This window comes from Ailuropoda melanoleuca, chromosome 7, assembly GCF_002007445.2.
Source record: "Ailuropoda melanoleuca isolate Jingjing chromosome 7, ASM200744v2, whole genome shotgun sequence".
Classification (NCBI taxonomy): domain Eukaryota; kingdom Metazoa; phylum Chordata; class Mammalia; order Carnivora; family Ursidae; genus Ailuropoda; species Ailuropoda melanoleuca.
In genome coordinates, this window is record NC_048224.1 from 50,758,579 (window position 1) to 50,786,355 (window position 27,777).

At 38.7% G+C, this 27,777-nt stretch overlaps 1 protein-coding gene across 4 annotated transcripts in view; it reads right to left on the minus strand.

Moving 5' to 3' along the window:
- Positions 1-27,777, minus strand: part of SCAI (suppressor of cancer cell invasion) — a 135,516-nt gene that overhangs the window by 88,501 nt on the left and 19,238 nt on the right. Inside the window, exon 3 of one of the 4 annotated variants that reach the window (XM_034664509.1) lies at positions 10,810-10,867. The exons of the other annotated variants lie outside the window; for them this stretch is intronic. Coding sequence (XP_034520400.1) covers positions 10,810-10,814 — 5 coding nt within the window. The 5' untranslated portion in view covers positions 10,815-10,867. The remainder of the gene's footprint in view (positions 1-10,809; positions 10,868-27,777) is intronic. 4 annotated transcript variants of the gene reach the window in all.

Consider the following 27,777-nt stretch of genomic DNA (forward strand, 5'->3'; position numbering starts at 1 on the left):
TGTTCTGTTCCAAAGCCTGAAACTAAAACCTTAGGCTATATATAGTACTATAACCTTCAAGATTATGGGAAAAAGCAATAAAGGTTATATAATCCAATCTTCTTAAAATATACTACTCAACCTTTGGTCAGACTAAACAGTCCCAAAGCATGCCCCAAAGCAGGGTAACTCATACAAAGATGAAAATACCAAGGATAATACAATTGTCATCCTGCCTCTTACTACTCAAAATGAGATCTGCAGACCAGCAACATCAGCTTATTAGAAATGCAGAACCTGGGGTGCCTGGGTGGCTCAGATGGTTGGGCATCTGCCTTCGGCTCAGGTCATGATCTCCAGGGTTCTGGGATCGGGCCCCGTGTCAGGCTCCCTGCTCAGGAGTCCGCTTCTCCCTCTCCCTCTACTACTCCCCCTGCTTGTGCTCTCTCGCTCTCTCTGTCAAATAAATGAAATCTTAAAAAAGAAAAAAAAAAGAAAGAAATGCAGAATCCGAGGCACCACTCCAGACGTAAATCAGAATCCACATTTTTTTTAAAGATTTTATTTATTTATTTATTTATTTATTTATTTATTTATTTGACAGAGAGAGACAGCCAGCGAGAGAGGGAACACAAGCAGGGAGAGTGGGAGGAGGAAGAAGCAGGCTCCCAGTGGAAGAGCCTGACGTGGCTCGATCCCAGAACGCCAGGATCACGCCCTGAGCCGAAGGCAGACGCTTAACGACTGAGCCACCCAGGCGCCCCAGAATTCGCATTTTAACAAGCTCTCCAGGTGATCTGTATGCACATTAAGCTTAAGAAGCAGTGATCTAGCTGCTTTTTATACAAACTGGCTTGAAGCTGAAGTTTAGTGGGCTATATTCTTGTAATATACAGATCAAGTTTCTTGTATTTTTGGAGATGAAATAAATACTGTACAGTTACAAAATAGCCAAAGGGTAAGAGAAAAATTAATGGAATCCACCTCTACCACCCCCCAAGAAAACTATCTATAATCTTATGAAACCATTCTTGAAGATGAGACAAATGCCATATTTTAAAGTCAAGCTGAGAAAACCAGTTATTTATAATGGTTCCTTCCCGTTAAGCAAGAAGAATTTAATTAATTCTCCTTGTAAAGCACAAAGCTAGTCTCAATAGCATAAAGCTATAGTTCCCAAACCTGGCTGATTATCCTGGAAAGTTCATTTTTTAAATAAAGATTTCTGAGATCTACTTCCAGATATGATTCAGGAGGGCTGGGATTCTCTATTTTTTTAAATTATTTTAGCCATTTCTGATGATTGGTTCTACTTGAAATTCACTGTCTTAAGAGGATAAAAAAAGATACCATTTTCTTTCTCATTACTTTTTAAAATAATGGACATGCATTTGGCCTATTTCAAATAACGGATATGTAAAAGACTAAAATAAGGGACTAAAAGGTCCTGGGGGAAAAAGTTTACATGAAGGAGATCACGTGGTTTCAAATTATCCACACCTAGAAAAGGGCCATCCTAGTTAGCAATCATGAAGTGCCCTGGAAGAAAGGAACCATTTCTGAGTGTCTAAACTTGAACTCAATTTAGAATGACCACAACAGCAATCTCCTTCAGCACTGCAGTGTATACAGTAGGAGCTTAGAAATATTTTTTCAATGAACAAATGATGAACACTGCAAGATTTTATGAAATATAAGCCAGATAAGTTACACTACCCTGTGCAAGAGAAGACTGCATCAAGGCCTCTAGAAAGGTTTAGATTTCAAAAAGGAAGAATGAGGAAAAGAAATAGAAGAGGAGGGAGAGGGAGAGAAAGAAGAGGAAGAAGAAAAAAAAAGAAGAATTTTTCCAAGACAAGAATTGTAGTAGCGACTTAATGGCCTGTTTCACGAATCCATCCATTCTTTTCGTCTCCCTGTTAACATCACCTCCCTAACTTAACATCATCTACACTGGAGCCTCATGACTGGATCTCCCCACTTCTACTCCTGAACCCCTCACTTCATTCTTGACATAGCAGCCAGAGTAACCTTTTCAAAGGTCTTTGAGATTGATCCAGTGACTCAAATAAGAAATAAGCTCAGAAGTCAGACCTCCACCAGATGTAACACCAGGGTTCCGAAACAGCAGCAACAGCATCTGTCTTAGTCTGTTCAAGCTGCTCCAACAAAATACCACAGACTGGGGGGCTTATAAACACAGAAACGTACTTCTCACGGTTCTGGAGGCTAGAAGTCTGACACCAGAGTGTCAGCACGCTCAGGCAAGGGCTCCCTTCTGGGTCACACACATGGAAGAGAAGGGGTAAAGAGGAGCTCTCTGGAGGGTCCACCCTCCTGACTTAAACACACCCCAAAGGCCCCACCTACAAAGACCATTACCTTTGGAAGTTAGGATTTCAACATATGAAACTGGGGGGAAACACAAACATTTAGACTACAGCAGCATCCTTAACCAGATATCCTTAACCAATGTCTTCCAGGGGTGTGATCTTGGCAATAATTCTAGATCTCTTCATTCCCTAGGTTCCCGCCTGCTTTCTAAACCATTAAACCAGTCTTTCCATCACAGTGCTGTGAGGTACTTGACAATCTTCCAATAAATTCCTTTTCTGCTCAACTTGGCTGGAATTAGGGCCTATAATTCTCCACCAAGAACCTTCCCTGGAACAATGCCATGCCTCCCCCCCACCCATCCCCTTTTAATGACCTGTCACTCACTGAGTTCTGCCTTCCAAAAATGGGTATAATTAAAAAGCAAAAATTCTAAATACCATTTACATCACCAAACATGCCAATAAACTCTTGCACAGGGTCATCTTGGCATGTGTTATAATCTCAACTTACAAAGCTCATCCCCAAAATACCTGCATAGCTAGTTTCACCATCTCACTCTTGTCTCTGGTCAAATCACCTTATCAGAGAAGACTTCCCCGACCAGTCTATACATAACAGAAAGACCCTTCCTTATACTACATTTTTCTTCAAAGCTATTATCACCATCTGATCTATCATAAATTTACTTATTTATTGTCTATCTTCAGACACAATATAAACTCTACAAGGGGAGGAACTCTGTTTTGTCATTTTCCTATCTCCAGTGCCTACAACAGAGCCTGGAACCTAGTAGCTGCTCAACAAACTCTTGTGGATGAAATTATTAAGTAAATTTTAGGTTTTTTAAAAAAGGACTTATTTATTTATTGAGAAAGAGAGAGAGAGCACAGGTGGGAGGAGCAGAGGGAGAGGGAGCGAGAACCTCAAGCAGACTCTTCACTGAGCCCAGAGCCTGACGCGGGGCTGGATCTCATGACCTTGAGATTGTGACCTGAGCTGAAACCAAGAGTTGTACGTTTAGCTGACTGTGCCACCCAGGCCCCCCTTGCTTTTTTTATTATAAAAATTTATTTTAAAAACTATACTTACTGTGGTGAGCACTAACTAATGTACAAAATTGTCAAATCGCCATGTTGTACAACTGAAACTAATAAAACGTTGGATGTCAACTATAGTTCAATAATAAAAACTTGAAAAATAAAAAATAAATGGAGATTGGAGTACCTGCATGGCTCAGTCAGTTAAGCATCTGACTTTTTTTTTTTTTAAGGATTTTATCTATTTATTTATCAGAGAGAGAGTGAGAATAAGCAGCGGGAGCTGCGGGCAGAGGGAGAAGCAGGCTCCCTGGGGAGCAAGGAGCCTGATATGGGACTCGATCCTAGGACCCTGGGATCATGGCCGAAGGCAGACACTTAACTTACTGAGCCACCCAAGTGTCCCACCTCTGACTCTTGGTTTCAGCTCAGGTCATGATCTCATGGGTTGTGAGATCAAGCCCCATGGCAGGCTTAATGCTCAGCGCGGAGTCTGCTTTTCTCTCTCTCCCTCTCCTGTCACTTGCATGCACTCTCTCTTTCAAAACAAACAAATAAATCTTTAAAAAAATAAATGGATATATAAACATGTATTAATTACTTTCACACACGCACATGTTGTGATATAAATATGTGCCTCCCAGATCTCCCTTCAAAGAAGGACGTGGTGTCCCATTTGCTAGGACTGCTGTCACCCCTTCAGGGATCACGCAGACCTGCCTTACCCAAGGTCATGTTCCTTCCAAGACAGCCTACATCCAGTGACTGACGGAGAGAAGGGTATAATGGTGCAGCCATTTCAGCCCCATGCAGGACAACTCTAAAAGGCCACTTTAGCTCTAGGCTCTCTATAGAGTCAGCTAAAACTGTTGTTTAAGACAGCACCATAACTCAACTTCTCCTGCCAAATCCTGCCTCTTTCCCATCCCTCCTACAGGTACTGAACATAACGGCACTTCTTAACATCCTGTACACTGAACTCTCTCTCCAATTCTGCTTCCAAAAGACCCAACCTGTTGCATGCTTGTTGTTAAAACTAAAAAACAAACAAACTTCATCCCTATAAAGTAGAAAACTAACATCCCGTAACAGATAGTCCTACGATATGCATTCTCTCCTTCTGCAGAAATGGTTACACTATGAAAGAGTCCCCCATTTTTAACGAGGCATAAGGCTAACCTGTAAAAACTATTCTTCCGTGCATCCAGGTGTGGCCATTAACTAAGTTATGGCCAGTGAGATCCGAGCCGAAGTGATGTGTATAACTTCCAGAACTTGTCGTTAGAGGAATTAATGTGCCCTTTTCCCTCTGACCTTTCCCCTTTTTTTTGAAAGGGAACATGGGCATAATACTGAGTATCTCAGATTATGCAGATATGGGCAATAACCCAGTAACGACAGAGCAACCAAATAAAAGGAGCCCGGAACCCTATGGAGCCATTACCAGCCCTGCACTTCTCAAACTTGATTATTACCGGAGAAAAATCCCAAACCTCTATCTTGTTAAACCTCTATAACCCAGGTGACAGCTACCATTGCTGGCTGTGCCCTGGCTGCAACTCTCCCCAATCCCGTGCTCTCACTCGCCACAGTCAGCAGCTGCAGGTCTTCGGAGGGAGGCTACCCTCAGACTGCCAGCGCGTCTGGCCACAATGCACCCTTCCTCATAAGCGGCAGTCCTTAAGCGATGACCGATGGGGATGGGAGAACAAAGGCTCTACCTTTTTATTTTGTCCTTGACTGTGACACCTTAGGAATAAGCTCCAGAACCTCCCTGCAGGACTTAGCCAAAGCTGTCCACCCTAAGGCTTCGCTTGACCCTTGCTACATCCTTGCTTGGCCTCTAGCCTCCTTCTCTCTTCCCAGTCCCACTTCCTCACTCCCTACCAACTTTCCCTGAAACTCTTCCTTATAAGTCACTTTCCCATGAAATCTCACCCCATGTTCTGTTTCTGGGGACCCAAACCTGAGACATTATTCACCGTGGATATATCCAATGAGTACCACGCCATTCCCTAGGGTCCATCATTGTTAACACCTGTACACTTTACCAAACCTTTTCCTCTGCAAAATCAAATACGTGGTGACTCTTTTAAATAAAAATGGAATTATAAGGTAAATCATGCACCTCACAATTTTCACTTAAAATGGTTCATGGGCCTGTGGGATTTAAGAAACACAACAGAGGGCCATAGGGGAAGGAAGGGAAAAATAAAATAAGATGAAATCAGAGAGGGAGACAAACTATAAAAGACTCTTAACTATAGGAAACAAACTGAGGGTTGCTGGAGGGGAGGTGGGTTGGGGTAACTGGGTGACGGGCATTAAGGAGGGCACATGATGTAATGAGCACTGGGTGTTATATGCAACTGATGAATCCCTAAACTCTACCTCTGAAACTAATAATACACTATGTGTTAATTAATTGATTTAAAAATATAAAATGGTTCATGGACCATATTCCATGACTATAGAATATACATACACACCTCATTATTTTTCAGGATATATGGCTGCCTATAACTTAAAGTCTAAATAAAAATCAAAAATGTTTTTGGAGGGGCGCCTGGGTGGCACAGTGGTTAAGCGTCTGCCTTCGGCTCAGGGCGTGATCCCGGCGTTATGGGATCGAGCCCCCACATCAGGCTCTTCTGCAATGAGCCTGCTTCTTCCTCTCCCACTCCCCCTGCTTGTGTTCCCTCTCTCGCTGGCTGTCTCTGTCTCTGTCAAATAAATAAATAAAATCTTTAAAAAAAAAAAATTTTTTTTGGAGCACCCGGCTGGCTCTGTCAGAGGAGCATGTGACTCTTGATCTCGGGGTCATGAGTTTGAGCCCCATGTTGGGTGTAGAAATTTAATTAATTAACTAATTAATTTATTAATTAATTTTTTGGAGGAGAGATGTGAAGAAGGAATTTACAAAGAGGAGAAACTTCTTTGGCTCATTCCTGTAGTTCTGCTCATTAATGAGAAAAAAGATTATATACACACTGACTTCTAGGAACACCAAAAAGAAGCAAGGCCTCATTTACTAAAAATGGATAAATTAGGAGCACCTAGGTAGTTCAGTTGGTTGTCTGAATCTTGGTTTGGGCTCGGGCTGTGGGATCAAGCCCTGAGTCGGGCTCTGTGCTCAGCATGAAGTCGGCTTGGGGTTTCTCTCTCTCTCCCTCTGTGCCCCTCTACTCACACACTCTCTCAAATAAATAAATGAATAAATCCTTTTAAAAAAAATAGGTAAGTTATACCTTCTTTATCCTATATATTTAAACTCCTGAAAGGGGTTAAAGGCCTGAAAAAGATTAATATATTTTATATGTATATATAGCCTTCAATACATTAACACCAAAACATAATAACTATAAATATATTTAAGATATATATAAAATTCATGGAAAAAATCAGGATGTTCTTCTTTAGAGTCTTGTGATTTAAGGAGGCAGGCAGAAGATAAAGGAGAATTACATGATGTATATGTGTATTGTTAGTCTAATGTTATTTGAGTTTGGTGTTTCCAAGGAATAGCCTTTTGTTATTGGCAAAAATATGTTTTGGACATTTCAGAAGGATATGTTGGTTGACTTATAACTACATTTCAAGGAAGAAGAGTTTACAGACGTTTCATGAGCCTCCAAGAATTAAAATAATAGTCAACAAGCAATAGAAAATTTCAATATTGGGGCGCCTGGGTGGCACAGCGGTTAAGCGTCTGCCTTCAGCTCAGGGCGTGATCCCGGCGTTATGGGATCGAGCCCCACATCAGGCTCCTCTGCTGGGACCCTGCTTCTTCCTCTCCCACTCCCTGCTTGTGTTCCCTCTCTCACTGGCTGTCTCTATCTCTGTCAAATAAATAAATAAAATCTTTAAAAAAAAAAAAGAAAAGAAAATTTCAATATTTCAATACCAACATTATTTAAGATTATAAACATACATAGAACATAATTAAAAATGTAACAGTGGGGGCGCCTGGGTGTCTCAATCAGCTGAGCCTCTGACTCTTGATTTCGGCTCAGGTCATCATCTCAGGGTCTGAGATGGAGCCTGCAGAGGGCTCCACACTCAGCACAGAGTCTGCTTGAGATCCTCTCCTTCTGCTCCTTCCCCGTGTGCATGCACTGTCTCTCTCTAAAACAAATAAATGAAATAAATCTTAAAAAAAAAAAGTATAACAGTAAAAATGACCTATTATTGAATACTAAATCTGGATTACAAGTGTTAAAGAGATTTAATAAAGCAATGTAACATTCATTTTCCACAAAATTACAATACTGGTGCATAAAACCAAACAGTAGCCTTTAAAAGACAAACTCTTACAAATGACAAGATTGTTTTATACTCATTGGAACTATTCAATGTTAACATATCAAAAACTTTGGTGAGCCAATAATCTGTAACACTGTAATTTCAGAATGTTAAGATGCAGCATGGCAGAGAGAGGTAGTTGTACCGCTGGTAAATTCAGAAACAGAGGAGGGTCAGATGGAAGAGAGAATTTCCATGGTGGTGTTTTTCCTATTTGTGCACTGCAAAGGGAAATCTCCAATCTAGTTATTAAACTTTCAGTCTGTCAGAGGTAATAGCTATTATGCCGAAAGCAATTACACAGGCTAGCACTGGAGATCTGAGGGTTTTGTTGTTGTTTTAGCAGAAGATAATTCCTGTGTTTGTGTGTATGTGCTCTTATCTCTTAATCAGCAAGTACATCCACAGTATCAAAACTCTCACTCCTTTTTCCATTTCTACTTGATTGGCAAAATCACAGATTAAAAAAAAAGAAAACCATTACCCTAGATAAGTGTGCCCCATGTTGCCTTTGATGCAAACGTTTTTAGACAATTTTTAAAGACAGATTTACTTGCAGGGGATTGTCTTGAGATGTAGAGAAGTGACTACAGTTCCATGAAGGTTTCTTTCTGATACTGCTAGCTACATTTTTAACATCCTTCAAGAATATATATAAAACTGTGTGAGAAAATATATACGCAGATACTCCCCCAAATTAAACTAACCATGATGTAATTCCTACAGAATTATAGAAAGAATCACTTTTTTTCTCTCTCTGAACAAATACACACCTTTTATTTGAATAAAACGTAAGAATTATCAGTTACCCTGGACCTGAACATTCAAAAGGTTTGGAGTAGTAATGCACATGAGAAAATTATGTGCATGTCAGTAGGGGTGTTAAATTTATATTAATCACTGATATAATAAATGAATGTATTTTTTGTTTATGTCTGTTCTAACTATCTCATTAGAACAGTATCAGTGGTTTAAAACCGGTCTCTGCTAACCCTGAAGCTCTATAAAAATCACCAGTAAAGCTCCTGACTGCTTTGTGAGAGGCCAAATCCTAACCACTAGACCACCAGAGAGAGTCCTAACTGCTCTGCAGTGATTGCTAAGTATTCCAATGTGAGGTGTGTGTGTGTGTGTTAAAATATTCATAACATAAAATTCACCATTTTAACCATTTTTAAGTACACAGTTCAGTGGCATTAAGTACATTCACATGTTGTACAATCATCACCACCACCCCTGTCCAGGATTTCTCATCTTTCCAAACTGTGACTCTGTTCCCACTGAACAACTCTCTATGTCCCCTCCTTGAGACCCTGGGAATTACCATTCTACTTGCTGTCTCCATGAATCTGGCTACTCTAGGTGCCTCATGTAAGTGGAAGCAGACAATATGTGTCCTTTTGTGTCTGGCTTATTTCACTTAGCAAAATGTCTTCACAGTTCATCCTTGCCGTAGCATGTGCCAGAATTTCATTCCTTTTACGGTTGAATAATATTACGTTATGTGTGTGTGTGTGTGTGTGTACATACACACACACGTAAAACACATTTTGTTTATCCATTCATCCACAGATGGACACTTGGATTGTTTCCACCTTTTGGCTATTGTGAATCATGCTACTATGAACACTCGTGTGCGTACGCATATGTGCTCGAGTCCCTGCTTTCAATTCCTTTGGGTATATACTCAGAAGCAGAACTATTTGTTGGATCATGTAGTCATTCTCAGTCTAAGTCTTTAGGGAACCACCATACTCTAATGTAAGATTTTAAAGCACAAATATCAGTGTATTCTATAGATCTATGAGAGGTATCTCTTGTCTCTTGTGTTGATGGTTCACATTGACTACATGAACCTTAAAATTGCAACTTGTAACACATGTCAGAAGTGGCCCAGGATTTCACAGCTGGAAGGGAGAAAAATGGAATAATAGCAGCTATCAGTTATTGGTTTATTAAATGCCAGAGTCTAAGCTAAGAGCTTTACATACAAGGAAGAAAATACAATACCAGCCGGCCAAGAAATCAAAAGTACAGTCCTTTCTTAAATGTATTTCTCAGAGTGTTAACAGCTGTTATGAAAGAGAGAGAAACAAGTCAGTCGGTTCAACAGTTTAGATTTTCTCCTGAGGATTTTTCAGACTTCAAAAATATGTAGGTGACTTTCTAAGAGGGGATATATGAAGCCATTATTCAAACTGCTTGGCTTTTGTTGCAGATCATGTTGCAGGAGTGATCTGATCTGGGACAAGTGCAGCACTACTGGCATTTGGGGCCAGATTGTTCTTTGAGGTGGGAAGCTGTTCCGCACATTGCAGATCGTGCAGCAGCATCCCTGCCCCCTACACCAGATGCTGCTCGGACATCCCCCAACTTACAGCAATCAAACATGTCTCCAGACATTGCCAAATGTACCCCAGGAGGCAAAAATCATCCTCAGTTGAGGACTACTGGTCTGTTATTATCTCACTAAGTTCACTAACCACTTCCCCACTTAAATAGAAGCCATTACACACAGATTACCTTGTTGTCCCCTCCCACCTCAAACCTCTTTTGTCTTCCTCCTTTCCTCCTCTTCTACAAAACAGCTGCTCCTCTCAGCCTCTACCTGCACACTGGATTCCATTCCCACTTGCTTCATACCATGACCTGTCCATCAACTACCCTCCGGCTAGTATGTTTAATTTCTCCCTCAGGCGCCAAACATGGTCATTTTCTTTTCTTTCCTAAACAAAACAAACAAACCCAAACACTTTCACTACTCCCTTAAGTTTATATCTCTCCTTTATACAACTAAATTTTCGTAAAAGTCCATCTTACACTAATGGCCTCCACTTTTCCTCACCTCACATTTATTTCCCTGCCCAATAAAATCTGGGTCTACAGCCATTTCTCTCTTCTCTCAAAGATCAAGACCTCCCACCTGCCCAGTTCAACGGTTTCCTCAGGGTTTTTTCATTACTTGACATCACCACTGTTAAAAATATTTTGAATAAACTTTTTCTTTTTGTTTTTTGTTTGTTTTGTTGTGGGTTTTGGTTTTTGTGTGTTTTATTTGTTTGTTTGTTTAATAAACTTCTGAAGAAAATATGTGAGCTGGGGAGTAACCTATGTCTCGAATTCCGTGACATCACTCTCCTAGACATCTTCTCACCTCATTGGTAGTGTTCTCTGTTTCCCTGTGTCTTCTCTCACAAAGTCCAAAGTAAGATCTGTTAATAGCAAGATGGCAGAATTGGAAAAAAACAGAACCAGAATTTCTTTATTACAATAAACAATAATAACTACCACCAAAAAATGCCTTCTACACTCCAGGCACTGAAGAAAGCACTTTACAAACGTTAACTAATTTAACTTACTCCTCAACAACTCCATGAAGCAGGCCTTACTATTTCAACAACATAAATGAGGTTACAATCTCAGAGGCGTTCCGTGATATTCTCCTATAGCTAGCAAATCATAAGTATTAGACCGCAACTACCTTTTACTTCAAAGCCAATTTTCTTAACCAAGTGATATTGTTTCATCTAATCTTTTCTATTTCTCCTCAAAATTTAATTCTCTTAGATCTTCCTGATTTTCACAAACTTACAGGATCACTTAAGGTCAAAACTGTAAGCTGTATACACTCTTGGCCTCTGTATTAAAGAAGATATTTTTCCAAGAATTCTAGGGCTAAAAGAGAGTCATCACTATGAAGTTCATCTCCGAGCCTGTAGGCAGAACTATATCTAAACCATTCCAGACAGATGGGTATCTTCTATTTTTAATGACATCTAGGAAAGGAGATTCTCACCGACTAAATTTAGATTGTGAGCCAAAGGCAGGAAGCATATCTAATTTTATGCTCCATATAGCTATACCTTCACATACAGCTGGTAATATGCATCCTACCAGGACTGTTACTGCAAGTAGAAATGGAGACTTAGAAAATACAATAAAAAAAATAAAGCTGGTCACTAAAGAGGGATTCAACTGGACTCTTCAAGTAGACAAGAGGACAAAATCATTCTAAAGTACAAAAGAGCTGACATATTCTTCCAAGTATATTATAATCCATCTGGCAAAAGTAACTGGAAAAATGACAAAGGAGTTTCTAGGATGAGGTACACACATCTCATGGCTGTAACTACTTTTAAAGAGTTAACTCTAAATCTTACGGAGAAAAATCTGGAATGCATCTGAAGTTATTGGCATTTTGAGGTTTACAGTTCTACTCTTGCCATCACTTCCTCTAGGCTCTAGGCTTTAGAATCCAAACACGTCACCACCACCCCAAAAGATTTTTGTCGAATTCTGCCTGTCAGATCATCTTTGCCAGCTCTCAACACATTAAATGAAAAACAAACAAAAAATTCACAAATGCTGAAAAATGAAGTTTCTAGCAGTATACTTTACAGAAATTCTTTGCAGTATTTGTTACAACACAAAGCTAAAATTGCTTTAAGATAATTACCTCGAGGAAGCTACCGACTAGAGCTGACACAAATGTTTAATTGGCCCTCAGTCAAATACTTCCCCAAATGAACGAGTTGAGCCCACATCTTCACAAAGTTAGGAAGGCTTCAGCATTACTTCAAATAATATAACCTCTTGGGTCAACTCACACTGTAAAGTTACATCTGTTTCTAAATGATTAAAGGAAACTGCAAAGTGGATAATCACATGAGTCTAACCTGTGACCTCCATTATCACATTAAAATCTAGCACAGACTAGCAATAAATGAAAGTGGATAAAGCTAGGGAAATTTTTGTATAAAATTACCATAGTACTGTTGGTACACTTCCAAAAACCCAGGTCATGGCTCAATTATTATTATTTTTTTAAGATTTTATTTATTTATCTGACAGAGATAGAGACAGCCAGCGAGAGAGGGAACACAAGCAGAGGGAGTGGGAGAGGAAGAAGCAGGGTCCCAGAGGAGGAGCCTGATGTGGGGCTCGATCCCATAACGCCAGGATCACGCCCTGAGCCGAAGGCAGACGCTTAACCGCTGTGCCACCCAGGTGCCCCTCAATTATTTTTTAAAACAAATATTCATCAAAAATAGCAAATGACAAGTATAAGATGAAAACACTGACCTAAATCAATCTGGCGAAACCACCAAATACTTTTTTGAAAGTAATTCATGTTGCTTTCCAAAAGAGAGTATGTGTATCTAAGCAATGAGGGAGGACATTTATGGACAAAAGAATTCTTTCTTCCACCTGTTTGGTGAATGATTTGACAATGAATTGGAATTAAAGGGACAGTTTCTATTTTGTCACATTCTAGTTTTACAATCATCGTTTTAACCCACCTGAATACAAACCTGTTAAAAGAAAAAAACACACATTTCAAACTAACAATCATCTTCAAATTTACACCAAGATGTCTTATCCCCCCCAAATCTAGCCTAAGCAACAAAAATGTTACCTTCTGTTTGGCCATACAGTAGCTACTGTATAAATGCCAAGTTTTATTTGGTGTCTGGTGGAGGCTCATGCAATTTTTTTTTCAACCGCTTCTCAGTCATCACTCAATCTGGAGGTGGTTAATTGTTTTATGATTCCAATTCATATTTTATCTCAGAACAATCTCTTATTAGTCATTAGAGTAAGCCATTCATAACACTTAGGGCTTTCTTTTTATAATAGCTTAATTGAGATACAACTCACATGCCATAAAGTGTATAACCTCTTTAAAGTGTGTAACTCAAAGCGTCTGGGTGGCTGTTGGTTAAGTGTCTGCCCTCAGCTCAGGTCATAATCCCAGAGTCCTGGGATGGAGCCCCGCATTGGGCTCCCTGCTCAGGAGGAAGCCTGCTTCTCCTTCTCTTTCTGCCCCTCCCCCCTGGCTCGTGCTCTCTCCCTTGCTCGCTCTCTCTCAAATAAATAAATTTTGAAATCTTAAAAAAAAAAATTGGGGTGTAACTCAGGGGTTTTTAGTATATTCACACAAATTCTACATCAATCACCACTGTCTAATTCCAGAACATTTTCATCACCCCAAAAAGAAATCTCATATCCATCAGCAATCACTCCCCGTTTTCCCCCTACCCTGGCAACCATTAATCTATTTTGTCTCCATGGGTTTGCCTCTACAGGATATTTCACATAAATGGAATCATACAATATGTGGACTTTGTGACAGGCTCCCTTCACTTAAATCATGTTTTTCTGGAAGATTCATCAATGGTGTAGCACGTATCAGTGCTTCATCTCTTCCATGACTGCGTAACAGTTCACTGTATGGATATACCACATCATATCTGCCCAAGCATCGCTGGATAAACAATTGGGTTGTTCCCACTTTTTGGCTATTATGAATAACACTGCCTTGAAAATCTGTGTACAAGTTTTTGCACAAACATATGTTTTCATTTTTCTGAGTGTCTACCTAGAAGTGGAATTGCTGGGCCACGTGGTAACTCCTTGCTCTCAACTTTTTACGGAAATACCAAACTGTTTGCCGAAGTGACTGCATCATTTTACAGTCCCACCTGCAATGTAATGAGGGTTCCAACTTCTTCACATCCCCATCAATACTTGTAATGGTCTTTCTCTTTTATTACACCCATCCTAGCGGGTATGATGCAGTATCTCATTGTTGTCTTGATCGGATCTGCATTCCCCATATAATTAATGATGTTGAGCATCTTTTCATAAGCTTATTGGCCATTTATGTATCTTCCTTAGAGAAATGTCTATTCAAATCCTTTGGTGATTTATAAATTGAGTTACTTGCTTTTTTATAGTTGAGGGTTTTTTTGTTTTTTTTTTTTTTTTACATTCTGGGTTGAAGTCCCTTACCAGATACAAGATTTGCAAATCAATTCTCCCATTCTGTGGGTTGCCTTTTCAGTTTCTTGAAGGTATCCTTTGAAACAAAAAGGTTTTCATTTTTGATACAGTCCAATTTATCCATTTTTTCTTTTGCCACTTGTGTTTTTGGTGTCATATCTAAGAAACCATTGCCTAATCCAAGGTTACAAAGATTTACTAAGAGTTTTAGTTTTAGCTCTTACATTTAGGTCTGTGATCCACTTTAAGTTAATTTTCATATATGATGTGAGGTGAGGGATCCAACTTCATTCTTCTGTATGTGGATATCCAGTTATGCCAGCACCATTTGTTGAAAAGACTATTATTTCACCACTGACTTCTCTCAGTACTCCTACTGAAAATAATTGACCACAGATGTATGGGTTTTATTTCTGGACTTTCAATTTTATTTCATTGATCTATATTTCTATCATTATGTTAGGACCACACGGCCTTGATTACTGTAGCTTTGTAATATGTTGTGAAGACTCAGGTTTTTAACGAATAAATCAAGAATATTTTTACTTAGAAACTCCAATTACAGGAAGACTCCATCATTTAAAGAATTGTCATTCCAAGGGCACCTGGGTGGCTCAGTCAGTTAAACATCCAACTCTTTTTTTTTTAAAAGAACAAATGTAAGTATATATATACATTTAAGATTAGTTTGAGGGGGACACCTGGGTGGCTCAGTCAGTTAAGTGTCTGCCTTTGGCTCATATACATGCCTCATATTCTTATTTACACTATTATCTATATGCTAGCTTTAAGTTTTCAAAAATGTTCCATCACAGGTGTATCAATTTTATTCCTAATGTTCTATCATATAAAATAATCTATTACTTGTCCCCAAGTAAAATCTGTTCTTTTCCCCTGGGCACTTCTTTCCCATAGCATTCCATTTCTCAACACAGTGGATTGATTGTTCTCAGATCTGCTATATACTGGATCATCCTGAAACTTTACTTTTACTGTTCTCCTGCATTGGAAGTGCTGTTTCCTGAAGCCCAATATCATCATCTTTCATGGAATACTTTTTCACTTTGCCACAGAGCACCCTTCAAGTAGTCTTTGTTCTTTTTTTTAAAGATTTTATTTGTTGGGGCAGCTGGGTGGCTCACTCGGTTAAGCATCTGCCTTCTGCTCAGGTCATGATCCCGGGATGCTGGGATGGAGCCCCACACCGGGCTCCCTGCTCCTCCCTCTCCCCCTTCTTGTGCTCTGTCAAAAATAAATAAATAAATAAATAAATAAATAAATAAATAAATAAATAAATCTTTTAAAAAATTGTATTTATTTATTTGAGAGAGAGACAGAGAGCAGGAGCAGGGGAAAGGGGCAGAGGGAGAGGAACAAGCTGACTCCCCACTGAGTGTGAGGCTCAATCCCAGGACCCCGAGATCACAACCTGAGCATGACGCTTAACTGACAGAGCCACCCAGGTGCCCCACCTTCAAGTAGTCTTAAGAAAGGACACATGAAAGACACAATTTCCAAATCCTTGATGATCAAAACATATTGTATGATATTATTAACAATTGATACTTTGACCAAGTATCAAATTCAGGTGGAAAATCATCTTTTCATCAGTTTTTCAAGCACTACTCCATTGTCTTTTAGCCTCTTAGAGTTGCAATTGTGAAGTCTAATTCTACTCTTATTCTCTATTCCATTAAAAGTGATGTTTGGGGTGTGTGGAGGTAATCAGCTTAACAATCTCAGAAGGACAGTGCCAGTCAATGCACTGTTTATGGATCCCATCTGAAAATGATCCCAAGTCTTTGAACATTCACCACAAGCAGCTTTTCTTATAGTGATTCTCAGAGTCTTGGTAGGCATCTGAACTGATTCTTTCACTTTGAGATTCTTTTCCTTTGCACCTCTGATCAAGTCAGCACAAACCTTCCTCAAAGGTTCTATGCTGTGGCTCGTTAGAGTCATTCTAATTCAGTGACTCGCCACCTGTGGTTCCATGGGTGTCTTTCAGGCGTTTTTAAAAGCCATGGCCACAGGGCGCATGGGTGGCTCAGTCAGCTGGACATCCGACTCTTGATTTTGGCTGGGGTCATGATCTTGGGGTTATGGAGTCGAGCCCCACGTCAGGCTCCATGCTAAGCGGGGAGTCTGCCTGGGATACTCTCCCTCTGCCCCTCCCCACTGCTCATACACATTCTCTCTAGAATAAATAAATGAATCCTAAAAAAAATAAATAAATAAAATAAAAGCCATGGCCATGTATGACATGGCTTCCTGACCAACCTGTTCCTCAAGGAGAGTGAATAGCTTTGAGTCGGGAGCAGAAGCAGGCCTGACCACACTCCACTGTAGCTGCAAAAACATCTTCCTCAAAGCGTATTTTTTTTCTCTTATTTTCTATCATTGTCTTTTTCTTCTAGTTTCTGGGAGATTTCTTCAGCTTCACTTTGTTTCAGCCATTTAAAAAAAGTTTGGTTTTTTTGTTTTTTTAAATCTGAGCTGCCATAGTTATCATATATCCAAAAGTTCTTCTTTATTCCTAAATTGTTCCTTCTTCACGGAATCTCGTTCTCATTTTATAAGTCCTTATCTCTGTGAGATTATTAGTTAGTTGGAGAAGTTTCGGTTTGGTGGGATTTTTTTTTTTTTTTAAGAGAGAGAGAGAGAGAGAGCGCGCAAGTGGCGGGGGGAGCAAACGAAGACAGTCTTAAGCAGACTCCTCACCAAGTGTGAAGCCCAACACAGGGCTCAACCCCATGACCCCAAGACCATGACCTGAGCCAAAACCAAGAGTTGGACACTTAACTGACTGTACCACCCAGGAGCCCCCATTTTTTTTTTCACTTTACATTTTTACTCTGAGTCCTGCCCTACCTCTATTTCCACCAGATTCCTTTATGCAATGTGTTCACTTTGGTCTCTGTTGTTCATGTTGAAGGCTTCTTCCTATGTCTCATAATCCTTAGTAACTGTCTGTTCCTATTTAAGAATAAGGTCCTGAAAGATGTGATTGGCAGCCCTAGTGTACAGACAGCGTTTTCAATCAGAGAGCTTCCCTAGAGGAAAGAGCTCTTTCCTTAGAGACCCTTAAATGTCAGGTTGAGAAAGTATTCTCTTTGAGTCTTATTCATTTCTCTAAAAAAGATCCCTTCAATCTCCTGAATAAGCCACAGCAATCTGGTGGCCAGTGGTCAGGAGCCACAGTATATTTGGGAGAGGAAGTGAGAGGTTGTCGGTCCATTGTTCAGTACGCAGATAGTCCCCATTTTCCATCCCATATGTCACTTCAATCTGAAATGTCTCCAATTTAGAAACCCCTGCCCCTGGTCACATTTGATTTCTGAATAATTGAGGGATGGAGGTCAGTTACTTTTTCCTCTTATCAAGTTTCTATCATCAAAATTTTTATTAAATCTCTCATCAGCTACTCTGTTCTCAATCACTCTCCTTATTTTTAGTCTTAACCTTTTCTGCTTTTTTAATATCAAAAGAGAAATGTAAATGCATAAGGAAGTGCATCGTTTTTAAGCAAAAGTTAATCTAAATTTATAATAACATTGGGAGGAAGAGCTTATGAAGTAAGTACCTTTTAAAAATAAGAAAATTAAACCTCAAATGATAAAATAAAATGCAGAAAGTAAAAAAAGTAGCAAGAGACAGAAACAGAATTTTAATCTATGTATTAAAAGAAAAGTAGAATGTTAGATTTGAGACCAATACAAAATTATGTAAAATATAAAAACAGGCTAAGAAATATAATATTCAACATAGAGATGATGAGCACATAGTCCATGTAGATTTGTTCTCATTCTTGGAGTAAATCAAGAAAATTATGAAAAGAATGAAGTCCATGAACCAAGAACTCAAAGATAAAACACAAAAAGATAAGCTTAAAAGGAAAATGATTGATCCAAGTAAAGAAAATGAGTAGAAAAAATATATTTCCTATCAGAACTTAAAATAGTGCCAGAAACAGCAAATGCAGAAGCAAAAGGGCAGGAGAGGACAAAGAAGACAAAGGGATGAAAAGGTGAGGGAAGGAAGAGGGGGGAAGAAGAGAATGGAAGTATCTCCTGCAGTCATCCCATTCCTGACTCAGCCCTCAACACTGGGAGTGGGGTGCGAGCTCAGAGAGAACCCCATCAGAAAGCAATGTGGAGACTACATTAGGTCTGACATAGAGACTACCACGAGAGCCAAGACCTTCAGCCTGGTGCTGATGAGATGGGACTTCTGGGTTGTCTCCGGGGAGCAGGAATGAGTAAAAGAATTTATAAGACTAAGAAAGGGACAGAAATGTTTATCACTAAGAGAGTGGTCTGCAGAATACTGAATTACTGCTTTACACTTTGGGAAATGCTAGTTGAAACCACTGAATTTCCTTCAAGAACCTAAAGCCTATTACATACTGACTAAAACCGCCTAATAACAATAAGAGCTAACATTTACTGAATACTTACTAAGCTAGATTCTAAGAGCTTTACATGTTATGATAGTAATAATAATAGCTAACATCTGCAAAGTACTTACCATGTTAAGCACCAGTCTAAGCAATTCACAAGTATTCATGTAATCCTCAAAACAAAGTACCTGAGGTACGCAGTATTTTACAATCGAAGAAACAGACACACGCAAGTGAAGGAACTTGCTCAATAGTCCAGAGCTAGTCAGGGGTAGAGTTCTACCTCTGAACTATGACTCGACACTGCCTCTCCTGAACAGGCTATAAGGCAGCCGCACCCTGAGCCCAAAATCAAACTTTTCTGGGGGCACCTGGGTAGCTCAGTGGGTTAAACATCCAACTCCTGACCTCAACTCAGGTCTTGATCTCTGGGTCATGAGTTCAAGCCCCACAGTGGGCTCCATGCCCAGCGTGGAGCCTACTTAATAAAAAAAAATTTTTTAATTAAAATAAAAAACTTTTCTGTAAAAAGAAATTTTTCTCACATTAAGTATCACTTTTTTTTGGCTTCTTCAGAAAGTTCTTTAATGTTGTTATGAACTGTATGCATTTTTAAAATAATGAATATCAACATCTTATGGCCCAGAAGTAAACCAGACGGATTTTAAGTCTTGGCCTAGAAAAGACTTTAACATAGATCAGTTACAAAGACCGCCTATAACTGAAATTACAGGACCATCTCCATTCCTTTTAGTGTTTTATAACATTAATTTAAAACCTATCTGTGAATGTCAAGGGGCACTCATAATGGAAGAGAGTGGGTCACCAACGTAGAAGCAGCCCAGAAAGCTTATAAATAATTTCTTAATAACCTTCTTTCAATTTGGAGCACCTAAAACTACTCTTATCTTATTTAAAGTGTCAATACTGGTTTTGTTTCCTGAATAATAGTGGTTTTCAAAAGGTCTGGACAGTTTTTACTTTTGCTGGTAGTAAACTAAAAGCAACGTTTAGAAGCCATGAGTAGGATGAGAAAAGCAAGGTCATCATCATACATTTGAAATTTCAAGTAACTCACTAAACCAGGCTCTATTTCCCCAAGTGCTGCAAGTGTTCTTACCCCCTTCATGACACTGGGGAAGTTACTCATATCTCAACTGTACCTGCCTTGTTTCTCTTACCCACATAATAAAGATAATAAAGGAATCCGAATAGATGTTCCTTAAGAGTCCCTTAAGCTAGGGGCACCTGGGTGGCTGAACTGGTTGGGCGTCTGCCTTTGGCTCAGGTCATGATCTCAGGGTCCTGGGATCGAGCCCCATGTTGGGCTCTCTGCTCACTGGGGAGCCTGCTTCTCCCTCTGCCTCTCCCTCTCTCTCAAATAAATAAACGAAATCTTAAAAAAAAAAAAAGTCCTTTAAGCTTGAAATTTCTATAATTCCGTACAGTATATATCTGAATGTGTACAATAGAAATGGGAAATGTATTTTAGAAATAAAAAGAACCATAGATAAATACTTTGGCACAATTACTTATTTACATTTTCTATATTTCCGTTTTGGGCACAGAAAAGGAAATTATTTACTTATTGTATTTTATTCCTATGAACTTAAAGCCCCTCTCCCAATACATTTCCAAAACTAATCTCAGAGAATAAACACTATATAGAAAAAAGATTGAAATAATACTTATTCAATATAATCTTAGAAAAATTCTTGAGTTTTGGTTCCAATTTTTTAAACAGTTTAAATTACCCAACTGTAATTCCCAACTGCCTATTCAACATAAAAGCGTGATAAAAAATACAAGCATTGGAAGATTTATTTCCAATGGCCTAGCCATCCAGTAAAATTTCTTAGCATTGTAAGCTTTATTTCCTGCCTGACATCCTCAGGGATCTAGTTTGACAGCTCCCCTGTACAATTTCTACTACAAGACTTCCCTGGCCTCTCTTGGCACATGTAAACTGCTGCTAGGTAATATTTCTTTTGGCAACAGACTACATACTTTATAGAAACAGACCTTCAATTGAACCCTCTTCACTCAAACTCACATTCTTCCTCTACATATGAATCTTAAACTAAGTCTACTATAACAAGATAGACACACTTTATGGTATTGAAATGTAACATATTCACTGAATTTTCCCTGATAATAGAATCTTAGTTATAATCTCTCTTGAACAGATACAAAATAAATGGTTTTGGTAAGCGATATTCTGAACTAGAGTTATTTTTCTTTCTTTCAATTGCCCTAGAATTACAGATGAACTCATCTACTAGATTTTAGGAAATAAAAATAAAATCGAAATCTAGAAAAACAAATACAACAATATGAATGTTACTTCTAAAGTGTAACAACTATACTACTCCCACCTTTTTCTTTAATACATATTCTAACCAACATCAATCCACTACCAAAGAGGTAAAGTAAAATGTACCTTTTAGAGACTGAAAGAGTCCAAATGAAGTACTGAAACAACTACTTAAATCAAGGTCTCTCCTTTTAAAAACTCAATACAAACCCCAAGTATGCTTTAATTTAATTTAAATATCTATTTGGCCCTAATCCCCCAGTGATACTAAGTTTTATCAGAGACAGAACCTGCCTGCTAGTTTATAATCTACAGTAGAGAATAAAAGAGTATACAAATTTAAAAGTATAGATTATGCTGGTATGACAAAGTCTGAAAAAACACAGGATTACAAGATTTATTCATTATTAGATCTATGACCTTGAACAGATCATTTGCTTCTTAGAAAACCAGCTGACCAAAACTCAAATGTAAACAAATGAAAAATCTGAATGGTTCTATGTCTATCAAAGAAATAATCTGTAATTAAACAGTTCCCCTGATGAAATCACCACATGGCTTCACTAGAGGATTTTTCTAACCATTTATGGGAGAAAAAGCAACAATATTAACAATCCTTTTCTAGAGAAGAAGAAGGACTATCTCCCAGGCCATTTTAGGAACCAGGACAGCCTTGATGTCAAAATCTGAAGAAGGGCAGTATATGAATGTAAACTCAGATGCAAAAACTCTCAAAAACATATTAGTTCCTCTAAAGTATATATAGCAATATATAAAAAAAGATAATGGATCATGACTAAGTACAGTTTATTCCAGAAATGGAAGCTTGATTTGACATTAGAAAAAAATCAATGTAATTCAACACACAGCAACAGAAGAAAAAAATCATATGGTCATCTCAATGGACACAGAAACATCTGATAAGATTAAACACCCATTCAAGATTTTTAAAAAGATCTCAAAGACTTCCACTTCTGGCCAAGACATAGCAACAAGGACCAGATTTACCCCCGTACATTAAACATCCAAAAGAAAGCAGACAAAATAGTTCAGATAACAGACTGGTTTTCGAGACACTGTACATCAGGCAACAAAAAGTAGTGATCTCTGAGGACAGAAAGCGAATCCTACGATTGCCCCCAGCTTACCACTCTGAGAGCATTTCCAGGGTTTGGCACAGGGAAGAGGAGCCCAGGCAGAGCCCAAGAAATAATCCTAAACTGAAAAGATAGAGCTGAGAGTCCAGGAAGGCCAAGACAGCTAGCATTCACAGGGTAGAACATTGTAGAGGAAAAAGCTAAACAGAGAGAAAATACTAGAGATCTGTGGGGAGTTCCTCTCAAGTACTCCACTGAATATGCACTGGCCGATGAATCCAAGAAAAACTACCAAACACAGAGGAAAAAATCATCCAAGAGGAAGAGCGGGAACAGTGCCTAGAGTTTGCAAAGGCCAACAATAGTGCCTATTCCCATTAGCCAGACTTAGAAAAACTTCTGATTTCCTGGTAGAGTATTCCAGAGGGTCTGGCCACATAGTAAAGAATGATAAGCCTTAGTGCTGAAAACCCTAAATGTTGCTTTGGTCCCACCCAACAAAGCTTAAAACCAATGCCCAAAAGAATCAAAATATTTCTATATAATTTAACTGCATCCCAGGAAAAATCTCCAGAAATGTATAAATAGGAAAAAAACGAAACCAAACCAAACTCTAGTCCCTCTACAATATCTGGCATCCAAACAAATATTACTAGGTATCCAAAGAAATAGGGAAATATGACCAGTGATGATGAGGAAAATCAACCAATCAAAACCAACCCAGAACTGACATTAAAATGGCTATCATAACTATAAGTGTGAGCAACTTTTTTCTGTAGAGGGTTAAATCGTAAATATTTTAGGCTTTGTAAGCCATATAGTCCCTGTCACAACTATTCTGTACTGAATAAAATTATTGAATAGCCTTGTCACATGTAAAACAGGACATACAAAAACCCAACAGATGTATATAAAGGTGCCTGACTTCATTAATCATCAGAAGAATGCTAATTAATACCATTGTACTCAAGTAGCAACAAGCACACTCAGCACCTAGATCTTGATTTTTTTTTTTTTGAGTTGGCTCCATGCCCAACATGGCGCTTGAACTCATGACTCTGAGATCATGAGTCACAGGTTCAACCAACTGAGCCAGCGAAGTGCCCCTAGATCTTGATTTTTAATACCATTCTCCAATAAAGGGAAACAGGGTTCCTTGGAGCAATGTCTGATTCTATGACTGAGGCAAGAAATATACAAGATGAGCCTGGAGCATCTTGTAGTGCCAAAAAGTAAGGAAGCATGAAAAAAATAAAAAAATTTTAACCTGCAATGATAGCAGTATGTCAAAAGGACAGAGCAGCAAATTGAGAAGCACCCAATGGCCAAACTGGAACAATTTCAGCAGCAAAAAAAAAAAAAAAAAAAAGGTAGTGTTAGAATATAACCCAAAGTATTAAAAAAGGAAAAAAATCCAGGGCACCTGGGTGGCTTAGTCAGTGGGCATCTGTCTTCAGCTCAGGTCATGATCCTGGGGTCCTAAGATCCAGCCCCACATCCGATCCCTGCTCAGCAGGGAGTCTGCTTCTCCCTCCTCCTCTGTCCCGCCTGCCCCTGCACTCATGCGTGCGCACGCGCTCTCTCTCTAATAAATAACATCTTTAAAAAAAAGAAAGAAAAAGAAAAAATCCATGAATCCAATTATATAAATAAATGCCTGAATATAAATAAATAGACAAATAAATAAATGGAGGACAGACAAGTCTCCTATAAGGAAGAAGTTAAAATAATTTACATGCTTTGCCTTCAAATAAGCGACACGTAATAGCCACTCTTTAACTATGGACTGCACATCATGAGGAACAACTGTACAGTGAAGAGATCTGATGAATACTACTTCAGCTAGGTGATCGAGGTTAACATTAATAGTCGTGAGTCATGTAGGTAGTAGCATGTACCCTTGACAGGATGAGAATGGCATTTTACCTCTGTGATTTTCCCCAACTGAACAATATTCCAGAAACTACTTGACCAATATGCTTTAAAACTGCTGAAGTCATCAAAAATAACAAAGGTCTGAGAAATTGTCACTGTCAAGAGGCCTCTGAGGAAATATGATAACTAAATATAAAGTAGTGTAAATGTTCCTGTGTAGAACAGAAAAAGGACATTAGGTAAAAACTTTAAAAAGGCAGGATAAAGTATGGACTTCAGTTAATAATTTCTTTTAAAAATAATATGTAGATAAATAATTGTTTCTTTGATCTCTCTCAAGTGTTATATGATCGTTATAAAAGAAACGTGGGGGCACCTGGCTGGCTCAGTAGGTAGGACATGTTGACTATTGATCTCAGGGTCCTGAGTTTGAGCCCCACCTTGGTGGTAGAGTTTACTTTAAAAAAATAATAATAGCGGCATGTGGGTGGCTCAGTCAGTTAAGCATCTGTCTTTAGCTCAGCTCATGATCTCAGGGTCCTGGGATGGAGCCCCACATCCGGATCCCTGCTCAGCAGGGAGTCTGCTTCTCCCTCTCCCTCTGTCCCTCCCCCTTGCTCGTTCTCTCTCTCTCTCTCTCAAATAAATAAAATCATTTTTTTAAACATTTTATTTATTGGGGCGCTTGGGTGGCACAGCAGTTAAGCGTCTGCCTTCGGCTCAGCGCGTGATCCCGGCGTTATGGGATCGAGCCCCACATCAGGCTCCTCTGCTATGAGCCTGCTTCTTCCTCTTCCACTCCCCCTGCTTGTGTTCCCTCTCTCACTGGCTGTCTCTATCTCTGTCAAATAAATAAATAAAATCTTTAAAAAAAATAAATAAAAATAAACATTTTATTTATTTATTTGAGAGAGAACATGGAGGGAAGAGAGAGAGAAGCAGACTCCCACTGAGCAGGGATCCCAACATGGGGCTCGATCCCAGGACTCTGGGATCATGACCTGAGCCAAAGGCAGATGCTTAACCAACTGAGGTACCCAGTAAATAAAATCTTTAAATCTAAATAAATAAATAAAAAGGAAATATGGAAATTCCAGTAAATACAGAAATAAATAAAAATTCTACTTTCTGGGGTGGCTGGCTGGCTCAGTTGGCAGAGCATGTAACTCTTGATTTCGGGGTTGTGAGTTCGAACCTCACACTGGGTGTAGTGATTACCTAAAAATAAAATCTTAAAAAAAAAAAAGAAGAAATTCTACTCTCTGGAGGTAACCATGATTAATATTCCAAGGCTGTGGTTTCCAAACTGTGTGTTCAGACGCTTCAGGCCACCACAGCAAATTTACAAGCATGCTGCCAGATATTTTAAAATTTCAAGGGAAACACAGTGACATCTGTCAGATACCACACAACCGATAAGCTCTAGGTAGTTGAGTTTTAACATTAGATTATTTTATATTCCTTTCAATAATGTCATATCATTGTGAAGCTGTTTTTTCAGCTGTTGCTGTCATAAAAAGCAAGTATCTGTAAAAATTGTATGGCAGTGGAGGTGAAATGAGGAGTCCTATACAATCCCACAGTTTGAGAAGTGAAGGGCCCAGGTAATAGTGCTTACTTAAGAATGAAATTTTACAAGTTTTCTTGAAGGAAAAAAATAAGATACCAAGTGCTGAGGAGGAAGTAAGAAACTGGAATTCTCACAAAAGTAGCTGATAGGAGTGTAAGCTGGTACAACCACTTCAGAAAACAATGTCAATATTTAACTGACAATGCCCATTTTATACGACCTAGACTGTCTTTAAACATATACCCTAAAAAACTCTTACACATGTACAGGGGATGCTTTTAAAAAAATGTTTATGCTTGCATTGTTTGTAACTGAGAAACAATTCAAGTATTCATAGACAGGAGAATGGATAAACTGTGACACAGCCGGGCACCTGGCTGGCTCAGTCAGTTAGTTAAGCATCTGCCCTTGGCTGGGGTCATAATCCAGGGTCCTGGATCAAGCCCCATACGGGGCTCCCCGCTTAGCGGGAGTCTGCTTCTCCCTCTACCCCTCCCTGCTGCTTGTGCTCGCTCTCCCTCTCTCTCACACACTCTCTCTCAAATAAATGGATAAAATCTTTGAAAAAAAAAATTGTGACACAGTCATGTAACTGAATACTATGTAACAGTGAAAACAAATGGCACACATCTATGTCCACCAACATGAAAAGATCTCAAACTCCTAATGTTGAATCAATAAAGCAAACCAAAGAACAAATTCAGTGTGATTTCATGCATATAAAGATTAACAAATCTAAAACTGAACAACATATGTATAGTTACATCCACATGTTGTAAAACCATGGAAGAAAATGCAAGGAAATGACAATGATTTCAAATAGTGCTTTCCTCTAACAGGTGAGGGGAGGAAGAGAATGCCATAGAAGAAAGGCATATAAGGAACTTCCAAGATATTGATAATGTACTAATTTTAAAGTCTTGAGCACAAGGTCGTTTGTTATCCAGGAAAATTAAGTAACATCGCTTGCATTTCTACCTTTAACTCTTATATCTAAGAGACCTGTAATAACATTAGCTATCTGGAAACAGAATTCTTTTCATTCTTAACGATCTTTATTTTCTTTATTTAAAAATAAGACCTGTAATAACATTAGCTATCTGGAAACAGATTTCTTTTCATTCTTAACGATCTTTATTTTCTTTATTTAAAAATAAAACTGTACTAGGTTATCCCAAACAACTAATTTTACCTAATTACCTTAGCCATTGGAGAGGAATATGTGATAAATTACACTATATCAATTATAGAAAATGGTAAAATTAAAAATAATGGTTTTAGTAGCATGAGGAAATTTGAAGCATTTGAAACTAGAAGATATGCACTTCAAGAACTGTTTTCATTTTACTTATGGGACTTTAATAAACCCTCATGGGAAATTATCTCCGCTGAAGTTTAAAAAAAAAAAATGCCAATGTCACTATTTCACACTGTAACCACAAAAATATCATAGAGACAGAAAAAACCTGTGTTTTGTCTTGCCTGAATCACTTCTAAGTAAATCACTTCACTTTCCTGAACCTGAGCTTCTCTGTTTGTATATGGGAACAACACCTTCTGTCTTCTAATGAAGTAACAAATATTAACCTGACCTGCTAATAAGCACCAACGAGCACCCTGGGAATTAAGTTATCTTCCCTCATCCCCTCTTCCCATTTAGTTTATTGACTCTACTCTGTAATCAACCTGAACACTAAACAATTAAGAATTGATAAAAACAAACAGTTGAACCAAATACTTAAGATCTATACATTTTATTGCATGTAAAGTATTCATTAATAAATTTAAAGGGCTAGTTAAAAATTGAACTAGTGACAACAGGTAATATATATGAGAAGTCACTGGCTAATGTATCAGTAAATGCCAATCATTATCAAGAAGTCCAAAAACCAGCACCAGCCTACCCCCACCCTGATTTTGAAATTTCTTCATCACCTTCTCCCTAATCTTTTTCCCAAAAGAGTCCCTCTGGTTTTCACCTCTTAAGTGCAACTTTAAGCCTTATAAAAATCTAAAACACATTTATTAATTCTTTAGTCACTTTAGACTTCCCAACATCCCTCTGTCCCTAACCTCTTAGCAAT